This window comes from Notolabrus celidotus, chromosome 1 (assembly GCF_009762535.1).
Source record: "Notolabrus celidotus isolate fNotCel1 chromosome 1, fNotCel1.pri, whole genome shotgun sequence".
Taxonomy (NCBI): Eukaryota; Metazoa; Chordata; class Actinopteri; order Labriformes; family Labridae; genus Notolabrus; species Notolabrus celidotus.
Genome location: NC_048272.1, coordinates 18,753,307 through 18,771,489, shown reverse-complemented (window position 1 = coordinate 18,771,489; position 18,183 = coordinate 18,753,307). Strand labels below are relative to the sequence as shown.

At 43.1% G+C, this 18,183-nt stretch overlaps 1 protein-coding gene across 3 annotated transcripts in view; it reads right to left on the bottom strand.

The window, feature by feature from the left end:
• The window catches only part of LOC117816302 (membrane-associated guanylate kinase, WW and PDZ domain-containing protein 3), a 247,899-nt gene that overhangs the window by 56,868 nt on the left and 172,848 nt on the right, over nucleotides 1-18,183 (bottom strand). For all 3 annotated transcript variants that reach the window (XM_034688509.1, XM_034688524.1, XM_034688517.1), the window contains exon 4: nucleotides 10,175-10,381. In XM_034688509.1, coding sequence (XP_034544400.1) covers nucleotides 10,175-10,381 — 207 coding nt within the window. The remainder of the gene's footprint in view (nucleotides 1-10,174; nucleotides 10,382-18,183) is intronic.

Here is an 18,183-nt window from a genome sequence, read left to right as displayed (position 1 = left end):
CCGTTACTGTTCAACAGTCTGATGGCGGTGGGCACAAAGGAGTTCAGTCTTGCACTGTGGTGGAATGATGCACTGACTGAACAAGCTCCCCATCAGCCACAGCTCATCATGGAGAGGGTGAGAGGGGTTGTCCAGGATGGCTCGCAGTTTGTCCATCAACCTCCTCTCAGCCACTGACTCCGGACTGTCCAGTTCTAGGCCAACCACAGAGCGGGCCTTCTTTACCAGCTTGTTGAGCTTGCTGGCCTCACCTGTCTTGATACCTCCACCCCAGCACGCCACAGCAAAGAAGAGAGCACTGGCCACCACAGACTGATAGAAGGTCTTCAGAAGCCTGCTGCAGACACTGAAGGACCTGAGTCTCCTCAGGAAGAACAGTCTGCTCTGTCCCTTCCTGTAGATGGCATCAGTGGTGGACCAGTCCAGTTTATTGTTTGAGCTTCAGGTGATTGCTGTCGCACCACGCGATGAAGCTCTCTATCAGTCCTCTGTACTCCTCCTCGTCATCTTCACTGATGCATCCAACGATGGAGGAGTCGTCAGAAAACTTCTGGAGGTGGCAGGAACCGGAGTCAAAGCGTAAGTCGGAGGTGTAGAGGGTGAAGAGGAATGGTGCCAGAACAGTCCCCTGGGGGGCGCCAGTGCTGCTCGTGACCACCTCAGAGGTACAGCCATCCACTCTGACGTACTGCGGCCGTCCAGTGAGGTAGTTCACGATCCAGTCTGTGGTGTCCGGGTGAAGCTGCATGGCCAGCAGTTTGTCTCTCAGAAGGCAGGGCTGGATGGTGTTGAAAGCACTGGAGAATTCAAAAAACATGACTCTCACAGTGCTTCCCTGCTTCTCTAGGTGGGAGAGAGACTTGTGGGTCAGGAAGATGATGGCATCCTCCACACCGATGTGCGGCCGATATGCTAACTACAGCGGGTCCAGGAAAGCAGTCAGCAGTGTCCTCAGGTGCTGAAGAACCAGTCTCTCAAATGTCTTCATCACATGTGACGTGAGTGCCACAGGTCATTGAGAGCGCTGGGTCGTCCTTTCTTTGGCACCGGGACGATGCAGGAAGTCTTCCACAGCTCTGGCACAATCACGTGCTTTGGAAAGTTGACCATTGTGGTGTTAATGTCAATGTTCAGCAGGAGGGAGCAGGAGGACGATGATGATGATGATGATGATGATGATGATGATGATGATGATGATGATGACGATGACGATGATGATGATGAGGGGCTGTCCGTAGGAGCTGCTGGTGGGTTGAGGGGGGGGGGGGGGGAGGTAGCCAAGCTGCTGATTGGACGAAGAGCAGAGTCTCCAGCAGAGCTGTGAATGGGGGCCGTTGAGGTGGTTGACGATCCAGGATCACCATCTGAGCTCACCGTGGTGGGGGTTGTGTCGAACCTGTTGAAGAACAGGTTCAGCTCAGAAGCAAATTCTGGGTCTCCTTCAGCTCTCAGAGCAGGCTTGTTGCATCCTGTCATCTGTTTCATCCCAATCCACACCTCTTTCGAACTGTTCTGTCCCAGATTGGCCTCTATCCTCTCCTTGTGGCTGTTCTTAGCTTCACGGAGTTCCCTCTTCAGCTCCTTCTGGACAGCTCTGAGCTCCTCCTGATCTTTTGACATGAAGGCCCTCTTCTTCCTGTTGAGGAGAGCTTTAATTTCCTTATTAATCCAGGGTTTATTGTTTGAAAAGCAGCAGATCTTTTTGGTTGGGATGATGGTATCCTCACAGAAGCGGATGTAGTCTGTGATGCAACGAGAGAGACCTTCAATGTCCTCACCATGGTCCTCTTTAAAAAGCTCCCAGTCTGTGACTTTAAAGCACTCCTGGAGGGCTCCTTCTGCATCCTTAGACCAAAACCTTCACCATCCTGGTGCAGGCCTCCTGCTGCTTCACGAGTGGCCTGTAGGTGGTTTCCAGGTGGATCAGGTTGTGGTCTGATTCTCAAAGAGGGGGGAGAGGAGAACAGTTGTAAGCCCCCCTCATGTTGGCATACAGAAGGTCCAGAGTTTTATTCCCTCTCGTTGCATGGTTCACAAACTGTTTAAAGTTGGTAAGGACAGGAGAGAGGGTGACATGATTGAAGTCCCCGCTGATCAGGATGAGCGCGCTGGGGTGCTGCGTCTGCAGGCGCGCGATCACAGACTGGATGACGTCACTCGCTGAAGACGCTGCAGCTGATGGAGGAATGTAAAGAGTCGCAGCGATGGTGTGTGAAAACTCCCGCGGCAGATAGTAAGGCCGTAATCCCACCGCCAAAAGTTCTACATCAGGGGTGCAGACAGAGTGCTTCACTGTAACATGGCCGGGATTACACCATTTAGAGTTCACAAAGACAGCAAGACCTCCTCCTCTCCTCTTACTGCTCTGCTTTCCCCTGTCTGCGCGTATCAGCGTGAAGCCAGCCAGCTCAAGCACACTATTCCCGTGCAGCCATGTCTCCGTGAAGCAGAGCAAACTGCACGCCCTGTAGATGCTTTGGCTGTTTACTAAAGCCATCAGCTCATCCGTCTTGTTGGCGAATGGCCTCACGTTCCCCCATGATGATCGATGGAAGAAAAGGTTTGAATTTTCTGTCCCTCTCGATCCTCTCTCTGACTTTCCTGCCGGCCTTCTTCCCGTGCCGGCTGCCACTCCATATCTCCTCAGGGAAGCACGTTGAGGGAACTCCTGCTCCACGCCTGTAGCGCAGTAGTTCCTCACAGGAGTAAGTCATTCTCCAGACAATGAAGTCAGAATAACACTTAACTTCTTCAAAAATAATCCACAACTAAAACGCTGCAGTAGTAAAATAAGTCCCAAACACAATGCAACCTTTTTTATAACGAAAAAAATAACAAAAAATACCTGCTGCAACCGGCTGCCGACCTCTCAAGCGCCGGAAACGGAAGGTGCGAGTATCTCTAAGCAGCTTATTGCTTCAAAGTAACTAAGACCACTGGTTGCAATAGGGTTGCAAAGGGGTGGAAAAATTCTGGTAGATTTCCATGGAAAGTTAAGCTGGGGAATTTTGGAAATATTCCAAATTGTAAACTTTCCATGTAAATTATGGGAATTATGGGAATTGTGGGCAATTTAATGGATGGGTATCATATCCAAGCATAAATATTTGTTTTGTTATAAGCAGACATCCATCCAAAATAATATAATTAAATTTGATAATTGTAAGTTAAACATTAGTACCATATATCGTATTTATTTGATATATTACCACATAATATCATGTGATTGAGGAATAGCATAGACATTCAACTGTACTTGCATGAAATCTGGTTGTTTTAGTCAGGATAATGCTAAAATATATTTTCCCCAACTATATTTAAGTTCTCTATTAAGAGCCAACTTTCAATTTAGTAAATTCCTAGTTTATTCCTGTTTATTCCCATAAATTCCTGTTAATTCCCATGGAAAGTTTCCAACTTTGAAATTTCCCGGAATTTTGCAACCCTTGGTAGCAATAACATCAAAAGTGTTATAAAAGTTGAATATAAGTTGAAGATAAATATCCCTGCAAAAGTCCCAGTTCCTCTGTCTCACATTGCCCAATTCCACAGGGAGAGCGCTGACACAATCCAGGCTCTGTCTCAGGGATGCAGAGCTGACAAGTGAAGGGGTGGAGGAGGTCAATCAGATACTGGGGGGGGGGGGGGGGGCGAGACAATGCAAAGACTCCAAGGTGAGGAGGAGGATTTTATAATCAACGCAGGGTTTGATTGGAAGCACGTGAAGATGGATAATATGCAAATTTCTAATCCCTTCAAGGTGAGACAAGACCCCTGCTCACCCTGTCAGAATAACCTCCCGACCCCCTTCAAGTTATCTCTTACTTTATAAATGACTGAAGCCATCTTTCATACATGTCTGATAATGGACTCGGGGTTTGGCATTATCCCGTAAATACCATTAATTGACACCCTGCAGCTAATCAGAATCAAGCACTCAGCACTCCATGGTATTAAGTCCTGATAATGGACACCTAATTACTCCATACTTAATGTAAGTGCTGAAATCCTACCACAGAGTCCCTTAGCAGCATCAATGTTTGAGTTATCAGAAGGATCTTAAACCCTTTCCTCCATTGCCCTGCAGTGTGTGTCACATTTAAAGGCACAAACATTTGTATTTGTGTCTCTTTCTACAGGTGTTATGATTTTATTTTTACCCTCCCCACTTTGATTCAGAAACCTACATTTAAGAACTGGCATCATCCAAGTATCCCTCCAACGGTGGCCTGATTAAAAAACTAACTTGTTTTTCTGTCATGACTCAGAATCAGGTTATTTCATATTTCACGGTGCAGACATGCAGAGAAAATGTGCATGTGTTGAAGGATGTTATATGAGCTTTAGCATGTAAACACTTGAGAACCATCCTGCAGGCAGAGTCTGGAGGAGAGCTGAGGTCATTAAGTTCACAGCAGGATGAGAGCCCGCTCGACCATATGACCCAAATGGGTTGTAGAGGGGCTGTGGGGGAGAGTGAGGGGAGGGCGATAAGGTAGTCTGGGCAAAGATGGGGGGAAATCTGCTGTGAAGAGTGTAGAGACTTAGAGCTCATATTTTCCATTAACCTCTTTTTTCATTTGAGCATAATTCTGCCCATCTATGGCCGGTCTGAGACTTCCTCTCCACAAGCTGTGGGCTGAAGCGGAGCAGTCATTTGTGATTGGTTTCTTTCCATAAAAAGAGCTCCTGGATGTCTGGGCATCAGTTTGTGTTTGATTTCAATATGACAGAGCAGTTGGGTAAACAGACTTTGGATTTCAGTGAATCCTTTGTACAGCTGAGCAAGCAGTGTTTGAGATTTGGCTGTCAAAACAATGTTTCACTCTATAAAAAGAAAAAAGGAAACATTTTCAGCTTGGACTCGGCTCAGCATTAACTTCACTTCTCTTATTAGCAGATCTGGGGATGGTGCGCGGTATGTAACCTATTTCTGTGCGGGCCTGTTGTCCTTGCGAGCATTAAGGACAGATTATTTCCTCAGAGAGTGGAGGAGTTGTTCTGATTGATCACTCACACTGTCCTGCTCTCTGGATGAGTCTATGTCAAGGTGACCCGTGGCACAGTTTAATATAAAAGATAGCTGAAGAGACATTACAGAGGATTATTTATCACCAGTAGCTGCAGCTACTTTCACAGCTGGGGGAAAAATGTCAAACCGGAAAGCGTACATCAGCCAAGTTTGGTCCGAAAATATTGACTGTTCAGAATTAAATGTTAATTTAGCCAATAAAAACATATGATCTGACCTTTAAGGTTAATATTTTGGGTTAAATGAGGTTTAACTGTGGAGGACAGTGAGAGCTTCAACTACTCCAGTGGCTGCCTTCGTCATTCTTTATCAAGCTTTAAAGAACATCATACAAGAGCTGCATCCCAATTCAGGGCTACATCCTTCGAAGGATGCATTTTAAGACCATATCCCATTTCGAGAGGCTCCCTCAAAAGCAGCTAACAAATGCCCCCTTGTTTTAACTGGTGACAAATGATGCATCAGGTGGATCCTATGTGGCCCAAACCATCCTGAATTTCAATGGCCGACTAACGAGCAGCAAAAATTTTCAATGTTAGTCATTGGTTTCTTCTCAAAGGTAGCTATAAAAATGTTAACTTTAATGTCAAAACTTCAGATTACCAGGGTGCTGGCTGGATTAGTGGTTTAAGGGTGCGCCCCATGTACTGAGTCATGGTGACAGCAGTCACTGGTTCAACTCCAGGCCACAGTCCTTTGCTGCAGGTCAACCCCCACTCTCAGCTCCCCACGTGCCATTCCCACAGTAACATAATTCCAGTTATCCAGCTAGCTACCGGTTGCATGGGGACATATGACATAAGGGTAAGAAAAAGAAAGGCTAGTGCTGCAGGAAATCCTCTGTAGACAAAACTTTCTCATTTTGGTTCAGCCCTAGTGGTCTAAATATCCTTCAAAAGATGCCTCCTTGACACATTTGGAAATTTACTGCTATGCACCTCTTCTTGATTAAACTGGTCCAGTTGTCAGGGCATTGGTTCACAAAGCAGTAAGGTTCACCCCATGTACTGAGACCAGTCCTCGTCGCGATGGTCCCAGGCTCAACTCTTCAGCCAGGACTCTTTGCTGCATGTCTTCCCCCTCTCTCTACTCCCCACATTTCCTTCTCTCTTCAGCTTACCTTTCAATATAGGCAAAAAAAAAGTCCCACAAGCACACGTCAAATTCTGGGGATAGTCCTTTACTTTTGCCTCCACAAGTTTTTGGTCAATATTAAGGAGGTCTGCCCAAGTACGTAGTCTCTCTGCCTTACACTGTGACTCCTCCCATGCCATTGATTCCAACAGTATTCTGTCGTGACTGTAATCCTCTTTGGAGAGAACATTTTCCAAGGTCGCTTTGAATGATTCAAGCTCATCAGAGTTGGAACAAAAGACATCACTGCGAGTTATGTTTGCCACCTTGAGCTCTTAAACATCTTTCAAGAGAAATCACAAACTGCTCGATCACTCCTGTACTTCCTTAACAAGTTCATCAACCCGTGTGTTTGTAGAGTCCAGGATCATTTTCATTAAGTTTTAGTCAGACCTTTCCTGATGTTCAGTGAGCTCTCTGAATGAGGCTTTCTGCTGCTCTGTTATGTCTTGGAACATAACTTTATGATCAGCACGAACATAGTAATAACCCACAACACTGCTCTGTGTTTCTCTGCTTGTTTTGCCAGCACTGTTCATTTTTGTATACACTTTTATCCTGATTAAATGAACTCCTGATGTCACTCAAAACGAGAGCATGCCCTCAGTGATTCCTCCAGATGTAAACAGAGACTGAATGAAAGTACACGAGGAGAAAACTGACAGATACTCATCTTCTAATCTTCAACATGACTTTCATATTTCACACAGGATATGAAAATGACGGGGCATCACTCACTTTGAGGTACTCCAGAGATTATTCTGCCACGGTTGCAATGCACCATCTCACGTGATCTCGTATGATCTCACGTGATCTCGTGAGGCAGCAGGTGTAAACAAAAGTGAGACTGACAACAACCCTCTGCAGAAGGCTCAACAAGTTTGTATGAGGAAATGTTTGGGCAGAAGCAGTCAACTCTGCTCTTTAACAAGAACTGGAGGTGAGATTTTAACTGTCAGTGTAAATATCTTTCAACAAGAGTATGCTAGCTAATGCCAGCCTCAAGGGCTAATATGTTTACTGTTGCTTGGTTACCCTTGTCAGCAGCTTCATCTCAATGCAGAGTATACTCTCACACTGGCTATTGTTGTCCTCAGAAACAGTGATGGGAGGGATGAAAGCATCCTGGTTTTTAAAAACCCAAATATTTCACACAATAAAGAACTTGATATTCAAAACTTTTGAAGAAGCAAATGTTCACAGCGAGGGAAACATTTGAAAAAGAACGCAGGGTGAGTTATTTAGTCAGAAAATATTGCTTTAACATTTATTGGATAAATTCAGCAAAGAGACAAACATACAGAGTCTGAGAGGAGCTGGAGATAGTGAGACTGTTAAGAGTAAACTAAAAAATATCTATTCGGTCTAGCTTCTATGAAGGGTTTTATAATTTCATTACTTTAATGTTTTATTTCAATTTAATGTTGTTTTATTATTTCATTTATTTGTTTGTCTATGTTGGTGCTTTAACTTATTTCACTTCCATATATTTTTTTTAACAATTTCTGTCTTTTAATGTGATGTAGCATTTTTTGCCATTATTCTAGTTCTGCTTTTTTCATGTTTTCAATCGCTGTAAAACACTCTGAATTCAGACTCTGAAAACCAACACAAAATGAAAGTTCCTCTCAGGAACTTCAAGTCTTGTTTGTATTCCAAAGCTGTGAGCAAGAGGTCTTAATGGGACAACTTAGACCTCAATAACCCTAATCTCAGACCTGAGAACTAAACTCAGCCAGGAACCAACTGCATCGTATTTAGTTGAGTAAAGCACTATATGCATGGGATAAGTATCACCTGGGGACCTCTGGTTATAAGTGAATTATCCCCTTATGTCAGTGTTTGGTGCGGCCCAATTGCATTGCATTTGTTTGTTTTTTTAGCTATATTTTCCTGGCTTTTATGCCTTTATTTGGCGAGCATAGGACAGCGGATAGAGTTAGAAACTAGGAGAGAGAGTGGGAAGTAGTGAGGCTGACTGCTTGAGGACTGTAGCCTCTGTACATGGGGCACACAACTAAACCGCTAGACCAAATGGCGCCCTGAATTTACTGACATTTTTGATTGAAAAAGGTGAGGCACTACACGACATCCACCTCGTCTCTGGGGGCAGCATCATATTCTACAGCGCACAGCATGCCAGAAATACTTTAAAAGAAGAAGATGTCCACATCCGGTAAACTTCCACAGAGAAGGTGGAAAAAAAACGTTATGTCACACGAAGTGTAAAAGCTACCATGCAACAAAGCAGTTTGAATCACCCCCGGCTTTTCCGCTTTGATTCCCAACAATCAGAGATATTCATTTGAAAGTGTCTCTGCCAAGCAACAATACATAAAGCAGTGTGCTCTTTTTTAATTCTATACCAAAAGGCAGTGTGAAGCACCTCAGGTTTTGCAGGAGACATTACCTCAATGTAAACATACTGTTAGACCACAAAGTCCATTAACCTGTTTGAATTACAGAAAATGTTCCTTGCTGTCTCTCATCTATCTAATCACTCTTCAACATCTGGATCTTTTGTTGGATTATAGTTTGCTCTTTCTGCAAACAGGTCACCACACTGTGTAGAAAAATGACCCAGCTGAATTTGAAACCAAAATACTCTAAAAGCATTTGTTTAAAATGTCTGACTCTAGAGAAAAAGACCATCCCAAGTGACTGAGATGCCTATTCAGATTGGATTAAATAATAATAAGATGAAAGAAGAAACGTACTTTATTAATCCAAGAGTTTTGGACAGTTTTTTTTTGGTATATACATACAAATGCACACACATATAGTGGACATGCACTTAGGGAGAGATGTCAGAATGAGGATGCTGCCATCAACCAGCGCACCGCAAGCAGTTTGGGGTTCAGTGCCTTGTTCAAGGGCATCTTGGCAGTGCCCTTGGCAAGTGAACCAGCACCTCTCCAGCCACCAGTCCACTTGCTAAACTTCGTCCATACTGGGACTCGAACCGGCGACCTTTCGGTTCCCAAGCCAAGTCCCTATGGAATGAGCTACTGCCGCCCCATAAAATGACTTCTGTGAGACCTAGGTAATTTTCCCTGGGACTACAGCCATAGTTGGATTAAAAACACAGATGTTCTCTGTGATTATTACAAATATCAGAGTTCCCCGGGTTACACTTATTCCATGTGGACAGGGCTGAAGATTGATGATCGAAGTTTTGGCGTCAATACATTCTAAAGATGTGTGGAACTCATATCTGAGCAGCCAAATGAGAACCAACTTGGAGTCATTGTTTCATCTTCATCTGGATCTGTTTAAGGTCAAATTGAAATCCAGTCTTCTTCGGGATTAATTCTGACTGAGCTCAGGTCCCCTTATGGAGAACTCATTAATGCAAATCAGCATCTTGTAGGATTTGCATGATTGTCTTTCAAAACAGGTCTGAAATGTTGGATCCTTTCCAATGATGGCACCGCAAACAAAATTCAACACACATACTCTGTTATGCAGCGCTGGATTTCAGAAGCAGGCAAGGACTTTTACTAATCCTGGATTAATGAAGCAGAATCTACCTGCACTGCTTCATATCACTTATGAGTTTCACTTCCATGTTTAATTAAAATCTTTGAGAGTTTGTGCAGTTTTTTTTTCATTTTTCTGTGTGACATAACTCCTTAATCTTGTACCTAATTAGAGAAAAAAAGCGTGAAAACACTATTTGATCTGGATGTGCAGAAACTCCAGCCTTGAATGACGAATAATTGATGGTTGAGAGCTCAAGGAAAATAATGAATCTGCAGAGGAAGATGCAGCCAAACAATCTTTTACTGCTGCTTTGTGAGATGGCTTTAGATCTGCATGGTGCTCTTGTGTCCTCAAACCCCCACTGGGCCCATCAAACTGCATACAATCTGCAACAAGCCAAAGTCTTCATGTCATAGAAGACAGTGACACTGACCTAACATGGCAATCCCACAACCAAAGGACAAACAGAGTACAGCACAATCTCCATTATTTAACATGACATCCTGAGCGCTGACATTTACTGACCAGGCAATCCATTGACCAGCGGTGGCCTCTCATCATCGTCTTCCTCCTCAGGGACCGCGCTGTCCTTCCTGTCCATCTTACTGACCGAGGTGGTACGCTTCCTGGGAACCTCACCACCGAAGTCTTCATCAAACAGCACCTGATCCACCAGGTCAGGCTGCACCAGGTTAGGCTCCGCTGGAGGCTTTGGGGTCCCATAGTAGTTACCTTTGAGAGGGAGAGGGAGGGATGGGAGGGACAAAGAGAGAGAAGAAGGGAATGAGAGAATGCTATAAACTGTGCTAGGGACTGAATCTCATGTGTGATTTATAATAACACGAGGATTATGTCAGTCTATTTTCCTGTTGCAGACCAAATACAGGCACCCTCAACTGCAGGTACAGTGCACAAAATATTAATTTTCAACATGTCTGGCACTCATGATGGGTGAGATTTCAGCACATATTCAAGGTAATGGCTCTTAACACTCCTCTTCATAACACAGCATATGTTTGCATGGTTGAATACAGAACAGACTGGATGAACGTTGCTGCATCAGAAGGACAGAATCCAGTCTGGAGTCTGGATGCTGCACCTGCCTTTATGATTCATTTGTATAAGTATGCAGTACAGAGGGACAACTGTGATACAAAAGTTGGCTTCGCACAACTTTAGCACACTATAATCATCATGGTTTTTGGGGGGTGTTTTACAGGAATTAAAAACATTCTAAATGTTTGTCACGATTGGTCAACACAACAGTAGGATGACTTTTACACATCTTATCATGGCTCTAAGTGTGTTTTTTTCAACATATTTTTTCACCTAAATGTGAGCTGCATCCTACACATCAGCTGATAGCCGTATAAAATACAGAGAGAAGTACCTTACCCAGAAGATGGCGCTATAATCTAGCTAAAGCAGTCGCCACCATCACCCACTTCCCACGACCTGACATGACTGAAAATTTCCCCCCATTCATTGTGTTCTGCAAGTGGCTGCTTTGCTATGCATTGCATGCTGGGATAACATGGACCAGTCTCACCGCTCCCCTTCCCCATTCAGTCATAATCATGCAAGTATGAAAAGAGACAGTGGTTTACTATAGAGTTAATAAACCTTGTGAAGCGCTGGTTTGATTGAAAAGACTTCTCAGTGGGGAGCGAGTTAAGCTCAGTTGGTAGATTATGCGCTCCATGTACAGTCCTCCTTGCACTAGTCATGGGATCAATTCCGTCCAGACGTAATATGGTACATGTCTTCCACCCAATCTGCTCGCATTTCCTGTCTTCCTTTGACCAAGTCTCTAAAAGTAGTATGGGAGGTGGAGCCGTCAGTTATCAGGCACCTCTCCTCTTGAATCAGCTACCAGTTAGGGTCTAGGAGGCAGACAACCTCTCTGCTTTTAAGAGTAGGCTTCTAACTTTCCTTTTTAAAAAAGCTTGGACCAGCTCTTAGTTATGCTGCTATAGGCTTAGACTGCCAGGGGAACTGACACACTGGGATCCCCTCTTCCCCCTCTATCACTTACTTTAACTCTCCCTGTCCCATCAAAGTTACTAACCATAGTCCCTGTGCTCCCTTGTCTCGTAGGCTCCTCTAAGTTGCTGCTTTGGACATGCAACCACTATTATCTGTCTCACCACTATCATCTCTCTCTCTCTCTTAATCTTCTCTATCCCTCTTTCTAACCCCAACTCGGTCAAGGCAGATGTCTGTCTAACATGAGTCTGGTTCTGCTCGAGATTTCTGCCTGTTGAAAGAAAGTTTGTCCTTGCCGCTGTAAAATGCTAAATGTAGTGACTGGCAGAAGTTGGTGGCACTAGTTTGGGTGCTTTCACCACACAAATATCAAAGTAACTATAGGCTAGGTAAAAAAGACTTCAAACTCCAATTGGCGTAAACAGATGGTGCCACAAAAGAGCTTCACACAGTCACAGAAACTGAGCGTTGAGAACTTTTCTCAACATGATGGAAATCGTCACTGGGGAAGACCTTTCAAGTGGACCTGTTGCACACAGCACAGCTTAAAATTCACTACCATTGAGTGTTTGTTCCAACCCTGTGCAAAGTATTCTACCTTTAAAACAGCTTTTCTCTATCTTTTTTTCATCTTTATATCCAAATCATCCATACAAAGAAAACTATGATATATTGATGAGTGAATAAACCTTAAGAGGAGCTGATTTGAAAAGACTCCTCAGTTTAAGTAAAGAAGTGAAGCAGGGAGAGCAGAAGGAGCAGGAGGGTGCGGCGCTACTTTAGGCAAATAGGTCGCCTGTCAGCGGGGACACATTAAAACATTTTCCTTTCGACCTCCCACGGCATACTGCAACTTATATACCGCTACCACTTCTATTACAGATATTACGGTATAAAATATTATGTTATGTAATGTGTGTAAATTAGGTTGCACAGTGTTGTGGTGTTTAGTGTTGTCACTCTACAGCAAAAAGGCTCCTGGTTAGAACGAAACAGCCGACAGGAGCCTTCCAGTGTGGAGGACATGTTCTCTCTGTGCCTGTGTGAGTTGTCTCCTGGTTCCTCAGCTTCCTCCAAAAGTCCAAAGACATGCATTTCATGCTAATTGGTCAAATTGCAAAGATGCACGTATGAGTGTGTGTGTGTGTGTCCCTATATGTCAGCTATGTCATTGGCTAGTTACCTGAATATGAACATTCTGATGAAACAGTAAGCTAACATAAGTGAGAATATGCTGTGAAGCAGTCAAATGTTAAGTATCTGGCTAACTGGCTCAGAGATTATGGTTTATTATGTTATAGTTCAGAGGACCTTTGATGCTTATTAGAGCAACAGCAAATAATAAAGTCAGAGGTCACTTTAAGACAAGATAAAACCTGTGGGGAAGATTATAAACGCTATCCCTAAGACGTCCCCATGTAGAGCATTTCTGGGGGAATTCCTAAAACTAATTTCAGGCTCCGTGTACAGTCTTTGTGATGTGTTCGGAGGTGCTGTGGGAGAGATCACAAACCGTGTCTAACATCACTCCAATTCACCTCATTTGAATCAAAAATTAAATCTGGAAAAGTCACGCACCAGCAGCAAAGATTGACTTCTTATAAGTTTCAGAGGACTTCTTCCTCTGCATGATTTTCACGTCTCTTAACCCCCTGCTTTGTTTTCCCTCGATAACTGCACCGCAGGGCTGTCATGACTCATGTAACATTAAAATCGCTTCACTCGGTATTTGCCAGCAACTAATTACACTGATCATTGAATACAGCAATTATCTACCTCTCAGCTTGCTCTTTTTTCTAATGAAGAAAAACCTTGCGATTATAAATATTCAGAGGGATAACGGCGCTCTGTACACAGACGGGATAGAGTGCAAAACCAAGTTAAATTATTTCCTCATTTAGCCCATGGGGTGATCCATCTATGTAATGCTGCTGAGCAGTATGTGGAACTCAATTTAGGCATAGAAGAATGCAATTATTCAAACTCTATTAGGATTATAAATAATGTGCATACTAATTTCCATCCCGACCGTTCATTATGGTATTTGTTTGCTAAATGCTGCTCCTTCGGATGTTTCTATGCAATAATATCGAATCAATTTCTTCGACAATCCATTTGTCAGGTCAAATATTTACTCGCTTCTTACAGAAAAGCGATTATCAGATTGAGCCTTCTCAGCTAAATCATGATTTATAATTAGATTAATTAAAGGATAGGGAGAGATACCGCTGGGAAAAGGGGATTTCAGCTATTTAATTAGCCTCCGTAAACTTGATCTTATTTCATTTGGACCCAGCAGCATATGGGACCGTGGTGTTATAAACCTTTGATGTACTTGAGCGTGTACATGCAGACATCACAAATGCTGTTCGGTAAGAGCAGCATTTATCAACGCAAGATCTTTTTATAGCTCGCTACACAAGGGGAGAGCTGACAACGACGTGCATGCCAGGGAGAACAGAGGGCTCAGAGGAACACATCACAGTCACTCCAGCAGCTTTACAGCACGATACAGTGGCACCACTACAGCTCTCTTTTTAACATGAGCCCATCTCCAGTGCTGGCCTCATCTCCTCAGGCGTGGTTACGACAATGCAAGGAAACTGGGTTAATGCAGAGTATGTTCGTCTTCCTAAAAGCAGCGGGGGTGATGATGAGGAGGAGAGGGAGGCTGGATGAAAGCATGCCCCTCCTCCACCTTGTCGCTCCACTCTGTGTTTACTAAGCGACACTCATCCGCATTTGTCAAAGATGGCTTCATTAACAGGGGTGGCACCACGATGGCAAGGAGAGATTGGGTCTGCTGGCTAATCCCCGCCTGTCTCCTGCCACACGCTGACATTCATCAGCCAGACGCTACCTCTGTGATTAATTACTTACAAACATGTCTCTTGGCCCCTGATAAATGTGCATCGCAGATATGGAGGTGCGTGAAAGCGGTGTGTCAGCGAAGATTTGTGGCACCATTTGCCTTTATAAATGGAGGGAAGCCTTCGTAAGCTGATGAGCAGGGGAGCTTGTCTGACGTTACTAGTGATCCGCGTGTCACAGAGTTGATGAGGCAGGAAGAGTGAGTCTCCTCTTTCAAAGTGCATGCAGGCAATTTCATGGTGGTGGGAATCAGACGGCGTAATGAAAAGACTCCTGTTGTCAAGGGCATTGTGCATAAGCTACACAAGGTCACACTTTCATCATCGCAACATCACGAACGTGGCTGCACAGTCAACGAGCCGAACTGCCAACCTGCACACCACACACACTGCTGCTAATGCATAAATCCTGCGGTCACGTCCAATTTAATCTCCCAGTCTGTTTTTCTTCCTTGTTATAATCTGGCTCATTATCACAATGGGGATCCCAAAACCACAGATTTAAAAGTGGATCTAGTATTTGGCTTTCCTTGGTGGCAGATTAGTCATTTGTCTGAAAAAGCAACCCTCTCCATGTGCTAAGTTTTATTTCCTGGCAGCCATCCCTCCAGTTTTGCACTTCACTGCACCAGACCATTTAGTTCTTGTCCGGCTGCTCTGTTCTGCTCTCAAAGAGTGACCCAACCTGAACCTCGGAGGCGCCGAGACTGAACAGGGACCAAAAGTCCAGGAAGACTTGCTTGCAGCGCTGGCGCAGATGGCTCATGTGTCTGCTTGGCAGGCGACCTGGGACCCTCCGGACCCATTATGGAGCAGCCAGCGTGTACACTATAAAGAGCAGTCTGGACCCACAGAGACAGTTTTAACCTGGCTAGTGTGCACGTGTCGTGTTCTGTCCTGACCTCTGATCGGCCTTTCTTTGGAAGAGGTTTTCATCTTTGTGATGTTCAGTGTGGGAAGCTAAAATAGAAAGTTTGGAAGTTGTACTGCTGTGTTCCTGGTTATATAAAAGTTTGGTATCTGACAATCAGAACCATTTAGCTGCTTCCAAATGAATTAACTACTGACGTGCAACGCTGACAATCCTAAGAGACTTTGAGTCATATTTAAATCTAAGCCAACATGACTGTTAACCCATTATCTACCATCCCACAACAGTTTGATCCAGAATTCAAGCACTTTGGAGCAAACAGTGAATTTTCTAGAAAGTATTCATAGCTAACATTAAATTATTTACAAATCTAGGCAGTGTTTCTCACATGTACACTATACCTGGGCCCAAATAAGTCTGCATAAGTCCATGAGATAAGAATAAGAATTTGCATAAGAACATTTTTGCATTTTTTTTTATATTCATCCCTTTCGCTATTCTTGAGAAATGGAACGATATCTCTGCCTGACACACGCTCTGCAGGTCATCATAGAGAGAGAGGTCCTTCAGTATGTCCTTCTTGTAATGCATTGATTGAAGTGCAACTACTCACATCAAATGTGAACCTTCTTATACTGCTGATTTAAAAGTCATGTGCAGCTGGTTGGTTCTGATGTCATTCTGCTTTTTCTAAGTTTGGATCATTGCAAAAATTGTCTGCTGTCTCACCATTCATTTTTTAAATCGCAGGATTTCCATAGTTAACTCGTGATTTATCTCAAATGAATTGAAATGGATATTTTTTAAGTTTTAATGCTCTTAGCATGGTAGTGGAAATATGCTTGCATTAATCATTATTTTGGACAATTTAGAAACTTAATTTTCAACCTTTCAACCCCACTTTGTAACTTTTTTATCTAGGTTTACTTGTATATCTTTATTGTATCATTTTAACCAATAGTCCCTTCCTATTTTAGTGCTTTTATAGTCAATCCCATACACTTATACCCTCATTTTATTTGATCTTTCAATTGTTTTTATCTCCAAATCACAAATTATCCTATTTGATGACTTTGATACTCTTGATGCCTTGTTGTTGTTTTTTTGTTTGTTTATTAAATGTCACTGTAACTGACTCCATATCATTGTAAACGAGGGTTGCCCCTCAATGATCTCATGAGTATAAATAAAGGTTGACAGGATTCTGCAAATGTATGATTATTATTATTGCAATAATCCCAAACAATGCGTTTTCAATGTGTTAACTTTTACAACCCTAAAAAAGGAAACATTGCATACACACGCAGATCATCTTGTGTGATAATATAACATCAAGTCTTTATTCAACATGCCACTCATCATTGTCAAAAGTTTACACACATACAGAAAAGAGAAACAATGAGGGGCGAAGCAGGACACACTGCTGTGTGTATGAAGAAGGGAAAGTTAGGTATGCATGTCTGTTTGGAGTTTGGACTGGAAGAAAACCAGTATCCAAATTGAAGTCATTATTGAACACAGTAAAATACGTTGGAGCACTAAGTACGATCCATAGATAAACTAACCCAAAAATAAGACTTATAGATGGATGAGATAATGTAAATATATATATATGAATACAAATATTCTCAGTAAACACCATGTAACCACCTCTGTGGGAAACACTCAAACACCTTTCTCATTGTTTCCTGCAGCACTAACAAACAGCAGCATTAACTTCTAAACACTTCTTAGCTAGCATTATGTTTGCTAGGATGTAAACACGTAGCTTACAGTCAGCTAAGAATTTACACCTCCCTAACTGAACTTTGAACTGAATCTCTTTTCATCTAACAAAATGAATTTTATAAGACTTTATGAAGAGTTTTTTAAATACCAACTTTGATTTACTTCCTGGTTTACAGTAATATCACATACTAAGTTGCTAAATTCTAATGTTACCTTCTGTATAAGGTAGTTTAAGGGTTACCATATCTGTTGTTTTAACTCATAATGTGTCAAAGTTGGTCTCCTGATATTAACGTTCCATATTAATCAAGAACAAAATATCAGCATTTAAGCTTTCAACCCTGAGTGTGACTTAATGAGAAAAGGGCCGCCTTTTGAATATTTTCAACGGACGCCAGGAAGAGTGATGAGAGCGTCGTCAAGAGAGTATTTAAGAGGAAATTATGCGTACCATGCATTAAATGACTCCTATAATATACTTTCTAGGTAGAGAAAAACTGTAATACATGGACCATTAACGTAATGAGCATTCCAGCGAGTCATTTGGGACTATTAGTGAGACCATTATGATTAGCCAAGAATCCCATTCGCTCTGTACCTTGAGCACAACTCACTAAGGCTACCCTTTTAGACTAAAGGCAATTCATGAGCTCTTCAAAGAGGAAGTGCAACCTGTAAAAAGTGGGGCCCCTGACCTTGTTTAGACTTTTCTCATTGGAACAAAAATGTGCTTGCAGTTCAAGCACAACCAATTGGGGTAAATCCTATTTCTCGATCCAGTTACTTGCAGCTCCTCTTTGAGTTCACTGTGCTGCTAAGAGATCAGCCCTCTCTGTCATAGTAGTCATGCAGCGCTTGTGCTGACTGGCTTTTAGAAACAGAGAAGCGGGGGGGTGGGGGGGGGAGCGGGGGCAGCCACTATCCAAGCGTTCAGCTCTCTCTCAGGGATCGTATACTGGAACTTCCTTCTTCTGAGAAGCTAATCCACACATCTGTGCACAGCCAATGCAGTCATGCTTTTCACTGCAAAGGGTGTTTCCACTGGGAGCTGAAGAGCCCAGCATGCCTCGATATCAATT